Source organism: Orcinus orca, chromosome 13 (assembly GCF_937001465.1).
Source record: "Orcinus orca chromosome 13, mOrcOrc1.1, whole genome shotgun sequence".
NCBI classification, from domain to species: Eukaryota; Metazoa; Chordata; class Mammalia; order Artiodactyla; family Delphinidae; genus Orcinus; species Orcinus orca.
Genome location: NC_064571.1, coordinates 11,466,550 through 11,480,109, shown reverse-complemented (window position 1 = coordinate 11,480,109; position 13,560 = coordinate 11,466,550). Strand labels below are relative to the sequence as shown.

Here is a 13,560-nt window from a genome sequence, read left to right as displayed (position 1 = left end):
TCTCCTTCTTGACAGGCTCAGGTGCCCCCCGCTTTGAGGTTCCTGCTAGAGACAGCCTCCATTAATCGAATAAATTCCTGCCCAGAACAGAACTGTCAGTCAGGCACCGTCCACTCACTTGGAGAGGGGTCATGTCCAACAGCTGGTTGGGCACCTTGGTCGTGACATATGAGTGTTTTTGTTTCATCACCACGCGAGGGTGAACTCCATGCCCAGTTTACACTTAAACTGTAAGATGAAAAACATCCCTCTAAGATCTCGGTGTGGACTGGCCACCGCCTTGTTCCCTGAGCCCGTGCTTCTCAGGGTTTTAAATAGTAGACGTGGCCCTCGTAGAAGTCCAGGGTGGGCTACAGCAAGCCGTCCTCCGGCACGGAGGTCAGGGAAGAAGGACCAGTGGGCAGAGAGGAGGCTGGGGGAGAGGGGAGACCAAGAACACACGGCGAATCTGGAATGAGCTGGGAAGTTCCATGTGAATGAGGAGCACCGTGTTGGACAATGGGAAAGACGAGTAGACTTGCTGGTCACACTTGGCAGTGGTCCTCCAGGGAAGGTGACCTCCACATCTCAGGAGAGGGACTGCTCAGTGAGACTGTGTGCCCTAATGTTTGTCAGGGCTGGCTCAACCTTCCCAAAATGTCAGTGCTGGTGAAGGTGTCTCACCTGGTCATGCCCTACTGTTGGCTTACACCTGGCAGCCCTTCTGATTGGTTAGGGCCCCAATACGTCAGTGCTTCAAAACGTTCAGTATCCTTTTTTGTTTCTGGCAGTGGCAAAAACCAATAAAGTGGTGTGTCTCAAAATCCGGTTCACGTCAGAATCGTAAGAAAAATGCAGATTTCCCAAGTCTCATCCATAAAGATCTCACCCAACTCGGTAGACCTGTTGAGGCCTCAGAGCCTGTGTTTTACAAGCTTTCTGGGTGACTCTGGAGCATCTGAAAGTTTGGGAACCACAGCACACAGGCCACAATGCAGTAGGGCTCTGTTTTCCATTAAGGGGGTCCTGCTGCAGGGAGGTGAGGTGCTAATACATAATCAACACGTGCAAGGTCAACAGGGCAGCTGGCAGACACGCCCAGGATCCTCTGGGAAGGCATCCTAGTCAGGCTGGTAAGATGACACTGGGCTGCTTTGGGTCCCAACTTGGTCAAGCAACAACGTATTCCTTTGTTCCTGAGCCTCTGGTGTTTCTTCCTTATCTGCCTAAATATGCATTTTTCAGCTGTCTTCTCCTTCAAACCCATCTTTTCATTTAAACCACAGGATGCTCACTGTAAATCGTATCACCACTGTGGGCTGAATATGGATAAGACCTGAGCAAGAAAGAAAACTTGCACTTGGGTAAAATGTGCTTGCCCACAGCACTGCCGGGGGAGCATGGGCTGGTGCCGCCCTTGTGTAGAGCAGCATGGCAGCACTCGGTTCAAAGGAAGTGAGCGTGTAACCAACTGCCCCCCAACTCCAGCCCCATATACAGGGCCCAGAGACAAAGAGAGGGGATCAGAAGACCTTGTCAGCACTGTTTGTGGTGGTGGTGGGGAGATGACCATCTGGGTGTCCACGACAGGAGTACCAACAGGTGAGATGCGCCCGCACCTCATGGAAGTTGGTGGGGCCATCAGAGGCACCTGGCTGCTCGGAGCAAGAAACCAACTGGGGTCAGTAACTCAATCTGTAAGTTAAAAATACAGACACCCAAAGCAATGACAATGAAATGCTGTTGTGGTCCCACCTCTGCTACCATAGTTTTTAGCACACATAAGGTGCTTTTCCTGGATGGAGATCTTTCAGGGTCAAGGGTAAATCCAGATACTGGCATTTCCCCCGGTGTGTTTGCAGGTCATGTGGCTTCATTTCCTGGCTGGCTCCCAGGTGAGTCTGAGAGCTGGTACCTGTCATCAACCTCTGAATCACTGTTCTTCCCAGGAGGGGGAAACAGAAGTCTAGGTCCACGAATGTGGTGCTGGTTGCCCTGTGCCTCTCATGTCAACCTACACTCGTCTTCAGAGATGGCCTCTTTTTTTTTTTTAACATTTAAAAAAATATTTTATTTATTTATTTATTTGGCTGGCCCAGGTCTTAGTTGCGGCAGGCGGGCTCCTTCGTCGCGGCATGTGAACTCTTAGGTACAGCATGCATGTGGGATCTAGTTCCCTGACCGGGGAACAAACTCGGGCCCCGTGCCTTGGGAGCATGGAGTCTTAACCACTGCACCACGAGGGAAGTCTGTTTTCTGATGTTCCTTTATATTTTCAAGTTATTTATGCATTTGAAATCCTCTCCATACTACTCTTGACAACGGACTTATTTATGTAATATTTGCATTTTCCCCTTCAATGCTTGGGCTAAAATCATGGACATTCTGCCCCAGCAGATGTCCCGTGAATCCTGTTCTGAAAACGAACAGGATATCCGTGATATTTTGACCACATACTTTTAAAAAACCAACAAATTATGCGTGCCAAGAAAGTACTGTTTTCAAGCTTAGCACAGAGAAAAGAAGCCTTTTCATGCCCCCCTCTCATCCCAATGGTCTCTCCTGGAGCCTGTCTACACCAAGTCCCAAAGCAGTCACAAAGGACACCTGAGAAATTTCCTCAACCCTACAGATCACCAAGAGGCTCACCAGTAAACTACAGCCCCAGAACAAAGCAGCCCAAAGGAGGCACATTTCCCTGCAGTACCTCTTCTTGCCCCTCCCCTAACCCACAGAAGACTTCTTGCCCCAACTCTGGGGTCAGAGTGTATGGTATGAATCAGTTCAGCCCCAGCTGTGTGGCCTTGGGCAAGTTCCTTCACCTCTCTGTGCCTCCATTTCCCCATGTGCAAAATAAGAAGACTCAATCGTTGGGAGGGTCTGGCGAGGGCTTATGTAGATAGATGCCGGCCCAAGCCAGGCTGTGGTCATCAGACAAGTTGTCTGCTCTTCTGCGGTTGAGGAATCAGGCAGAAAAGTGTCCCCCGGAATGACCCTGCCCATCTGGCAGGCCCCTGGGAAGGAAGGACCGTACCTCTACAGCGGGGCTGCTCTCCCGTCCAGGTGCCGTTGGGAAGACACACCACGCTGCTGGGCCCAACCAGCCGGAAGCCAGCGTTGCAGGTAAAATGGACTTCGTGATCCACTAAGTACTTGCTCCCAAACTTTCTGCCATCTGGAGGGGTGCTCAGAGCAGGGCAGGAAACTGTAAGGAAGAAAAGAAGGCCCACGGCCGTTTAGACATCACTCTGGATTACAAGGCTTCTTACCCTCAGCGCCCTGAGGTCGAGTGCCTGCTCCGGGCTGTGCACTGGGCCGCACATTTCATTTTTTCTTATTTTCTGGCTGCACCGCACGGCTTGCGGGATCTTAGTTCCCCAAGCAGGGATCGAACCCGGGCCCTCAGCAGTGGAAGCACAGAGTCCTAACCAGTGAACTGCCAGGGAATTCCCTGGGCTGCACATTTTACATACCACGTGTCACCGAACCCTCCAAGCACTCTTGGGCACAGGTAATGCATGCCCGCTTGGTGAAAGATGAGGAGACCGCAGCTCAGAGACTCCCAGGGTCGTGGGCAGGGCCTGGCAGCCTGGGAGGGTGGGAGCTGGGACCACACACACACAGGGCCCACCCTCTCGCTCTGCTCTCTCAGAGCCCCAGCCGTACCCGGGGTTTCCTTGGTTCTCCTGAACAGGCTGGGCTCAGCCCCACCTCCAGGCCTTGGCTTTAGCCCTTCTCTCTGCCTGGAATGTTCTTTCCCCAGAGCTGCCCATCTCTGGCTGCTTCTCACTCTCCAAGTCTTGACCTGAATGCCCTCCCCCTCCCAGAGTGTTCTCTAACCACCACGTTCTGCTAAAACCTCCCCTGTGAGCTCACTTTGCTTTCTTCTAGCACGTGTAACTGTTGGCGTTATCTCATTGACGCGTTTGTTTCCACAGTTGTTGTCAGTTTCTCCCTCAGAACGCAGCTCCAGAGGGCAGGGACCTTGCCCAGCCTCCTGTCCCTGCTGTATCCCGGCACCAGCCCAGTGTCTGGCACATAATGAGTGCCCAGTAAATAATTCTTGACCAAATGAATGAGTGAAAAATTGTCTACTGGGTTCCTACCATCTGCCAGGCACCATATTAGGAGTCTGACACTTAGTGAACGAAACAGATGAAACCCAGCTCTCGGGAAGCACCCTTCTAGCAGGGGAGACAGGTGATAAGCAAGATCTACAAGCAAATAGCAAGGAGTGACGAGAGGTGACAAGTGTCATGTAGAAAATGAAGTAGGGAATAGTGCTGGGGATGCCAGAGGACGGCTCAATTTGGGTATGGTGGCCGGGGAGGTCTCCCTGGGACAAAAAGTTGAATGAGGTGAAGGCATGACCATGCAGATATCTGCGGAGGACAGAGGGATCAAGCCGGTGCAAAGGCCCTGAGGTGAGTGTGTGCCTGGCAGGTCTGAGGAATGTCCAGGAGACCACCGTGGCTGCCGTGGAGAGGATGAGCTGGACAGTAGCTGGGGATGAAGCCTGAGAAGCGTCAGGGAGCGACATAGAGCAGTGTCACACATGGCACAGAAAAGGAAAGAAAAGGCCACGTAACTGGCTCTTGGCATGAGGTGGGGACACTGGAGGGTCTGCGGAGGGGCAGGAAGTGACCGACCTGTACGCGAACAACATCACTCTGGCTGCAGCTTGAGTGCAACGTCCAGTGCGAGAGAGGACAGAGAGGGAGGTAAAGCCAGGGGCAGGATGAAGGTGGCTCAGCCCAGGGTGGGAGCAGGGAGCCAGGAGCGATGGCTTCAACCCTGGCTGTGCTGTGAAGGCAGAAGCAACCAGATTTCCTGAAGGACCACCGTGGGCTGGAGAGAGAGGGGAGACGCTCCCCGTTCTCCCTCCACCTGCAGCAGAGTGCCATGCTTGGTCCACGCCTGTCTAAAAGGAGTGTCCCGAGTTGTGACAGGTTGGGTTTGGATTTAGCTGAGCTGGAAACTCAGAGCCACTTCTAACACGTTTTAAAGTAGGTTCCAAGTGTCATTTGTAAAAATATTTTCAGGGTTTTAGACAGATGAAAATGAAGCTATTGCTTCAGCTGTGTAGGTTGTAGTGTGTGATGGAGAATCGCTCAGCATCTCCCTCGAGGGGAGCACCTGCCCACACGTCACTCTGGGGACACTGGGCAGCCACCTGCTGCTCTGCCCCAAATCCCACCTGTGTCCCGGGAGAAGGGCAGGAGCTGGCCCATCCCCCGAGGACTCTCAGTGCCCTTCGGTTAGTGGGGAACACCTGACCATGCTGTCACCTTCCTTTATGAACCTCCAAGTGGGCACCCGTGGTAATGACCTTGTGAGCAGGAAGCCAGGATGAGCCCACAACCCAATGCTTGGGCGCTCCCAGCTCGCTGTCTCAGTCCCTGTAAATACACGACTTTTTATTTCTCTCTGAAAAATCTACTACTGCATTGTGCTGAAAAGGATTCAAAATGCTTTGGGGGAAAGGAGTAGGGTCTCTTTGGGGAAGAGAAATCTTTAAAACCCTCAAAAAAGAAAACCTACCTGCTGGAGCAACTCACAGGTAAATGGTACCAGACTGGATGGAGTCAGTTATCTCCACACAGCTCCATAAATGTCAGTAGACTTAATGAATGGTTACATATTAATTAAAAATCAATTTGCAGGGACTTCCCTGGCGGTCCAGTGGTTAAGACTTCGCCTTCCAATGCAGGGCGTGTGGGTTTGATTCCTGGTCGGGGAGCTAAGATCCCACGTGCCTCGTGGCCAAAAAAAACCAAAACATAAAACAGAAGCAGTATCGTAACAAATTCAATAAAGACTTTAAAAATGGTCCACATCAAAAAGTCTTAAAAAAAAGAATAGCAAGGACTTCCCAAATGGGAGCCAAAGGTTTCTGTCGGGTGGAAAGACGTGCCCCTTGGCTGGTTCATTTCATCATGATGGTGTCTTGGTGAGTCTGCAGGGCCACAGGGAAGCTGCCTACACCTTCCCGAAGGAGGATAACATGTAAGAATGAGCTTGGCAGTGAAGGTAGCTATGGTTAAATGACTGGTGATTTGGGAACATGATTGGAAGGAGGGGCCGAGATAAGCCCTAAAGCTGATGGATTGTGATGTTCTTAGGAAAACAGGAGGGAGATACTTAGAACACAAGCCAGAAAGAGGAAGGCCAAGAATTTTCCAGGACTAGAAATTATTCTTCCTGACTGCCTGCAAATGCCCTTCTAAAAAAAAGGAAAAGATAATTTTCCCACTATGCGCAGTTTGATCTGGAGCAAGCTTCTGCCTTCCCCCGTCACCTGTGTGGCACCCCCCTCCCCTGCAGGCAGTCCTGACGGCTGCCAGCCCCATGTCCAACACAAAAGAGACAGAACGCATGACAGCAACTCTTTAAAAAGAGAATTGGCCACTTTGAAAAATCTTGTATGGTTCAGAGGAGAAAGACCTTGAACCTGGTGACAAGAGGATTAGCAATTTAACCATAGCTACCTTTCTGTATACACTCGTGGACAGGGACCTCTAACATGGACAGAGCAGTTGTAGAAATTATCTCCTGCAGGTTCTTCTTGGAATCTCCCAGAAACGGCAGGAGCTCTGATCCCATGAAAACCGAAAGGGTCTGTGTGGGTGAACCTCTAGCAGAAAACAAGATCACCAGAGCTGGGACCCACTACTGCTAACTCACTTCTCTTGGCCTCAGTTTCCCCATCTGCAGGAGAAGGGAAGGATGCCTCTCGGAGTCCGGCTGTGATGAGCCCCACCAAAGGCTGGGGCCTCTCGGCGCCTTGGAAAGTGTGAGGGGTTTGGCCGGCGGGTCTAGTTCTGCACCCCTGGGGCCAAGGAAAACAGGAGTCAACTCAGGGCTGTGGTGACTCTGGATCTGCTACCACAGTCTCTGAAAAGGTAGGAAATCCAGCTCAGGAAACTTCATCTCACACCACAAAGAAGGCCCTTGAGAAATGTGTCTTAAGTGAGTAAATGATGTCAGATATTCCATAGGTTCACGACTCAGAACAAACATACAACCTTCCCCCGACCCCCATCAATCATCCTGAGGAGAGGCCAGAGGAAATCCAGCCCCCCACCCCCGCACCTTGACAGCATGGAAGCTTGTCACTGGGACAACCAGGAAAAGGCCCAGTGTCTGTCAGTGTCCTACCCCCCAGGGGAAGGGGTCTGGGGGGCCCCCAGTAACCTCACCAGACAAACGGGACTTGCCCTCAGCAGCCCCTCCATCCCACCCCACTGCACTAACGGGGGACTCATGGAGGAGCGAGGACTTGTTTTCATGCCTGGAAAACGGAAGCCAATGTTGGTTCACAGGCTGTACCCGTGGGTCACACGAGTGCAGGGTGTTGATGGTGGGAAGGCCGTGTGTGTTCGGGAGGGTGTATGTGGGACCTCTCTGTGCTTTGCATTCAGTGTTGCCATGAACTGACAACTGCTCAAAAAAATAATCTATTAAATTAAAAAAAAAAAAGAAAGGAACTACCTAGGGTCCACCTGCATAGGGACAGGGAAGGGAGAGCAGCTGATGCTCTGAAAGTGGTACCTTTCGACAATTCTCTGGAGACGCTATGCAGATGTGAGGGTTGCTGAGCCTGGAATGAAGAGGTCTAAGAGGAAATGGGTACCACTCAGATGATGGGGGGAGATGGCTGACAGATGCCGTCTTCACACACTTCTACCGTCCAGCCCCAGACAGAAGGGGAGGCAGGGGAAGGCCCGCGACTCAATCCACTGTGAACCCTGGCCAGGCAAGGGAGATCAGGGCGGGGAGAGGCCCCCGGGGCCCGGGGTGGTGACTTGGGGACCCACCTGGGGGCGTGTCCGGGCCCGCTCTGCTCACAGAGCTCTGCAGCGCCACCAGCCGGCTCTTCATGTGACGGACGCCCTCGGCGAAGCGTGTCTCCTGGCCCTTGAGCAGCTGCTGCAGCTGGCGGATGGCCGAGAGGAGCTGCTGTTTGTTGAGACAGTTCTGGGGAGAGAAAAAAATCACCACCACCAGCAGTATGGGGGCTGGTTCAGTCCCATCCTCCTCCCATGGGCTTCCAGAAATCACCCAACCCTTGGGCCCAAATACCCTGGAGGGTCACTGAGCACAAGGTAAAAGTGGCCCCAGCAGGTGTCCCGACATCTGTCGGGTTAGGTCACCAAAAGGCGGCCTCAAGTGCACATTAACGGAGGCCCAGTTCACCCCTCAGCGAAAACAAAAGTCCCGTTTTCAGAGCGTAGGGCAGAAGCGATGAGTCTAAGTGATTGGGTGGTGGAACAGTTACCTGAACGCAAATGTGCCTTGTATCAGCGGTCGTACCCCAAGGAACCCCCAGCGCCCCCCCCCCAATTCTTCACTCTAAGTTAATGCTCTGAAATCTGGGCCTCAGGGAACCTTTGCTTTCTTTCTCCCTTGAATTTTTTTTTTTCTCCCTTGGGTATTTTTAACAGCAGATGGATGATAAAACATATAAAACAGGCAAAACAGGGATCCCCAATGGTTCTTTTATATATACATTTATTTATTTATTATTTTATTTTTGGCTGCGTTGGGTCTTCGTTGCTGCACGGGCTTCCTCTAGTTGCGGCGAGTGGGGGCTACTCTTCGTTGCAGTGCACGGGCTTCTCATTGCAGTGGCTTCTCTTGTTGTGGAGCACGGGCTCTAGGCGCGTGGGCTTCAATAGTTGTGGCACACAGGCTCAGTAGTTGTGGCTCGCGGGCTCTAGAGCGCAAGCTCAGTAGTTGTAGCGCAGGGGCTTAGTTGCTCCCTGGCATGTGGGATCTTCCCGGACCAGGGCTCGAACCCGTGTCCCCTGCACTGGCAGGCGGATTCTTAACCACTGCGCCACCAGGGAAGCCCCCCAGTGGTTCTTATACTTTCAAAAATCTAACAGGGCAAATAAGAAAAAACTCAATAGAGTTAAAGAGGCATTCACTAGAAGTCAACACCGAGTTCTGACAATTTTTAAAAACCTTAAAAAATAGAAAAAGGAGGCTTGTGTTTATTCTGATAAAGACTAACTTAAAGCAATACCCAGCATCATGCGGAGTGATAAAGATCTGAAGGTTTCTGATCCTAATTGCCTTTAAGAGCCAGGGAGTGAACAGGAGGAAAGGAGAGATGAATACAGTGGGCAGTTATAGGACCATGGCCGTGGCTCACACGGGCGTTGTGTGTTACCTCAGCATAGCCTGTTCCAACCTGACTCATACGACCTGCACGGAACAAAGGAGAGCAGAATGACGGCTTTCTCTAGGGATAGGCTTGTGGATCGCTTTTCATTTTATTTTTTATACTTATGTTTTCCTACAACGATTATTAGTTTTATAATTAGAAAAAAATGTCTAAAAGTCAGCAGGCGGCAGGCAGGCATGTGGCCTCTGCAGCCTGGGTGGCTTCCAGCTTCGCCAATGGAGCGCTGCCACCGCGGTGGAAACAGAGCTGCAGCCTCTCTCCCAGGGAGGCTGCCAGGCCGCTGCACCTTGGAGATTTCACCAAACAGATGACTCACTGGCCTGGTTCAATGGATGCTTTTGACAAAGCTGAATCCCCAGTTGCCCCTGGAGCTCGTTAATCCATGGGGGCTCCTTGGCCTCCACCCTAAGCAGGGCCTGACTGCGCCTGGCCCCGAACGCCATTTCTGGGAAGTTCTGTTTGTTTTCCTTCTCCTTCCCTTGTTGTGGCCCTTCCCACACAGGTTCTGGGCACCTGGGTAGTGACCTCCTGCAGTCCCCTACCTGCCCAGCACAGCCATCCACCCAGTCCTGATTTCCCACACCCATCTCCCTTCCCTTTATTTATTTAATTCTTTTTTAAAGATTCCTTTTTTTTTTTTGATGTGGACTATTTTTCAAGTCTTTATTGAATCTGTTACAATATTGCTTCTGTTTTATGTTTTGGTTTTCTGGCCACGAGGCATGTGGGGTCTTACCTCCCTGACCAGGAATTGAACCCGCACCCCCTGCATTGGAAGGTGAAGTCTTAACCACTGGACCGCCAGGGAAGTCCCTCCCTTCCCTTAAAAAAAAAAAAAAAAAAAAAAAAGAGCCGCTTTCAGAGATGGCTTCGTGGCTCATGTGTGATTCACATTCTGCAGTTCCTCATAGTTTAGAAAGCTACTTCCTAGTTCTAAGAGGACTACTGGCTCGCAGCAACCCTGCGTGAAGAAGGCCTGGGACTGTCTCTATTTCACAGTCAAGATACAGAGGCTGAGAGTCGGGTGACTTGTCCCAAAGCATGTGGCTCATGAGCGGTAGAGCCAGGCTGGGGGCCTGCTGACTACCGCCCCAGTGCCCCCGCCAAGCAGTCCTTGCCCCAGTGGCTGCCTTATGCCCTAGCGCATTTCACAAACGCCCCTGTGTGGTGAATGGTCTTATTGATTAATCTGCACTAGGGACTGATAACTCTGTGACCCAAGCAAAATATCCCACAGGAGTGGGTTTCTAACTCCCGTCCAGACCTCAGGTCGGGGAGCAAGGGCAGTGGGGACAGGAAGCGGGGAGGGGTGGAGGAGACAATCTCACACACTGAACCAGGCCAGCAGTTGCCCCCAGGGTGTGATAGCTGGGAGAGGGCTGTTCCAGGGGACAGGGAAGGGCTAAGTTTTGAAGTAGGGGACAAGAGATCAATGCCGAGGCCTCTGCCGGGAACCTGGGGTTGGGGACATGGGGCTCCAGTCAGCACAGAAAGAAGGGCAGCGGGAGTGGAGTGAATGGGGCCTCTGGGCAGTCAAGTGAGTTGAACCCCAGAGCTCCTGGGTCTGGGCAAACTGTCTTCTGCATGTGGTGGCACTGCCCCCGAGCCCCCCTTAGCCCTGCACCGTGGATGGCAGGCACCAGTGGCTTTTCCTCAAGGTGCTCGTTACAGGTGAGATGTGCTCATCTCTCCAATCACAGTGGAAAAACCTTCCAGACGAAGCACACTAAGGCCACGTGCAGGCAGGGAAGGAGGGGGAAGGGGGGTGGGCGGACTTGCTGAGGGAAAGTCAGGAGATCTCCATCCTTGCCTCTGACCTCACTGGAGTGATTCTAACCGAACAAAGTGTTAGAAAATCCTTGTGAGCCCAGAAATAAACCCATGCATATATGGTCAATTAATTTATGACCAAGGAGCCAAGAATATACAGTGGCAAAAGGACAGTCTCTTCAATAAATGGTGCTGGGAAAAAGTGGACAGTAACAGGCAAAAGAATGAATCTAGACCTCTCTCTTAACATCATACAAAAATCCACTCAAATTAGATGGAAGACTTGAACATAAGACCTGAAACCATAAAACTCCTAGAAGAAAACATAGGCAGTAAGATCTCTGACTTCAGTCTTGGCAATGATTTTTTGGATTTGACACCAAGAGCAAAGGCAACAAAAGAGAAAATAAACAAGTGAAACTAAATCAAACTGAAAAGCTTCTATATAGCGAAGGAAACCATCAGCAAAATGAAAAGGCAACCTACAGAATGGGAGAAAATATTTGCAAGTCATCTGCAAAATATCTGATAAGGGGTTAATATCTAAAAATATACAAAGAACTCATACAACTCGATAACAAAAAATAAGAAACAAACAAACAAACAAAAATCTGATTTAAAAATGGGCAGAGGGGCTTCCCTGGTGGCGCAGTGGTTGAGAGTCCGCCTGCCGATGCAGGGGACGCAGGTTCGTGCCCCAGTCCGGGAAGATCCCACGTGCCTCGGAGCGGCTGGGCCCGTGAGCCATGGCCGCTGAGCCTGCGCGTCCGGAGCCTGTGCTCCGCAACGGGAGAGGCCACAGCAGTGAGAGGCCCGCGTACGGCCAAAAAAAAAAAAAAAATGGTTAGAGGATCTGAATAGACATTTTTCGAAAGAAGATATTCCAAAGATGGCCAACAGGTACATGAAAAAATGCTCAACATCACTAATCATCAGAGAAATGCAAATCAAAACAACAATAGGTATCATCTCACACCTGTTAGAATGGCTATTCTAGAAAAGACAAGAAATAACAAGTGTTGGTGAAGATGTGGAGAAAAGGGAACCCTCGTGCACTGTTGGTAGGAATGTAAATTGGTGCAGACACTATGGAAAACGGATTGGAGTTCACTCAAACAAATTAAAAATAGAACTACCATATGGTCTAGCAATTCCAAAGGATACAAAATCATATCTCGAAAAGATATATGCACCCCCATGCTCACTGCAGCGTTATTTTCAATAGCTAAGACATGGAAACCACCTAAACGTCTACTGATGGATGAATGCAAAAAGAAGATGTAGGAAAAGCCATAAAAAAGAATTAAATCCTGCCATCTGTGACAACAGGATGGACCTTGAGGACATCATGCTGAGTGAAATAAGAGACAGAGAAAGATGAGTACTGTACGATCTCAGTTACATGTGGAATGGAAAAACCCAGCACATAGACAGAGAGAACAGATTGGTGGCTGCCAGAGGCAGGGGGTCGGGGGTTAGAGAAGTGGGTGAAGGGGGTCAAAAGGTCAAAACTTTTGGTTAGGGGCTTCCCTGGTGGTGCAGTGGTTAAGAATCCGCCAATGCAGGGGACATGGGTTCGAGCCCTGGTCCGGGAAGATTTCACATGCCACGGAGCAACTAAGCCCTTGTGCCACAACTACTGAGCCTGCGCTCTACAGCCAGCGAGCCACAACTACCGAGCCCTTGTGCCACAACTACTGAGCCTGCGCTCTACAGCCAGTGAGCCACAACTACTGAGCCCGCGTGCCACAACTACTGAAGCCCACGCTCCTAGAGCCCATGCTCCACAACAAAGAGAAGCCACCACAATGAGAAGCCCACGCACCACAATGAAGAGTAGCTCCCACTTGCCACAACTAGAGGAAGCCCATGCACAGCAATGAAGACCCAACGCAGCCAAAAATAAATAAATTAAATAAATAAATTTATAAAGAAACAAAAAACTTTTGGTTATAGGATAAATAAGTCTGGGCATGTAATGTACAGCATGGTGACTATAGTTAACAACAATATACTGCACATGTAAGAGTTGCTAAGAGAGTAGATTTTTTTTTTTTTTTTTTTTTTTTTTTTTGCGGTACACGGGCCTCTCACTGCTGTGGCCTCTCCCGTTGCGGAGCACAGGCTCCGGACGCGCAGGCTCAGCGGCCATGGCTCACGGGCCCAGCCGCTCCGCGGCATGTGGGATCTTCCCGGACCGGGGCACGAACCCATGTCCCCTGCATCGGCAGGCGGACTCTCAACCACTGCGCCACCAGGGAAGCCCAAGAGAGTAGATTTTAAAAGTTCTCATCACGAGAAAAAAATTGCAACTGTGTGAGTTGATGGATGTTAACTAGACTTACTGTGGTGATCATTTCACAATATATACATAGAGCAAATCACTATGTTGTATACCTTGGACTAATACAAGGCTATTACACATTTATATTATATTATACAATTATATCTCAATAAAACTCAGTGGGGGGGAGACATAAAGTTTGCAAGGAAACAAAAAAGGAAGATCCTTGTCTTCCTGGCAAGCCAGCATGGCGGGGCAGAGCCAGGGTGCCAGGGCAGTGAAAAGAATGACTGCCTCTCGACATGAGGTTTGATGGGTCTGTGCAGCAGCTGCTGCT

At 50.6% G+C, this 13,560-nt stretch overlaps 1 protein-coding gene across 2 annotated transcripts in view; it reads right to left on the bottom strand.

The window, feature by feature from the left end:
• FBLN7 (fibulin 7) overlaps nucleotides 1-13,560 on the bottom strand; it is a 59,363-nt gene that overhangs the window by 28,949 nt on the left and 16,854 nt on the right. For both annotated transcript variants that reach the window (XM_049695700.1, XM_004276754.3), the window contains exons 2-3: nucleotides 7,797-7,956; nucleotides 3,014-3,184 (exon numbers count right to left, since the gene is read on the bottom strand). In XM_049695700.1, the coding sequence (XP_049551657.1) occupies nucleotides 3,014-3,184; nucleotides 7,797-7,956 (331 nt within the window). The remainder of the gene's footprint in view (nucleotides 1-3,013; nucleotides 3,185-7,796; nucleotides 7,957-13,560) is intronic.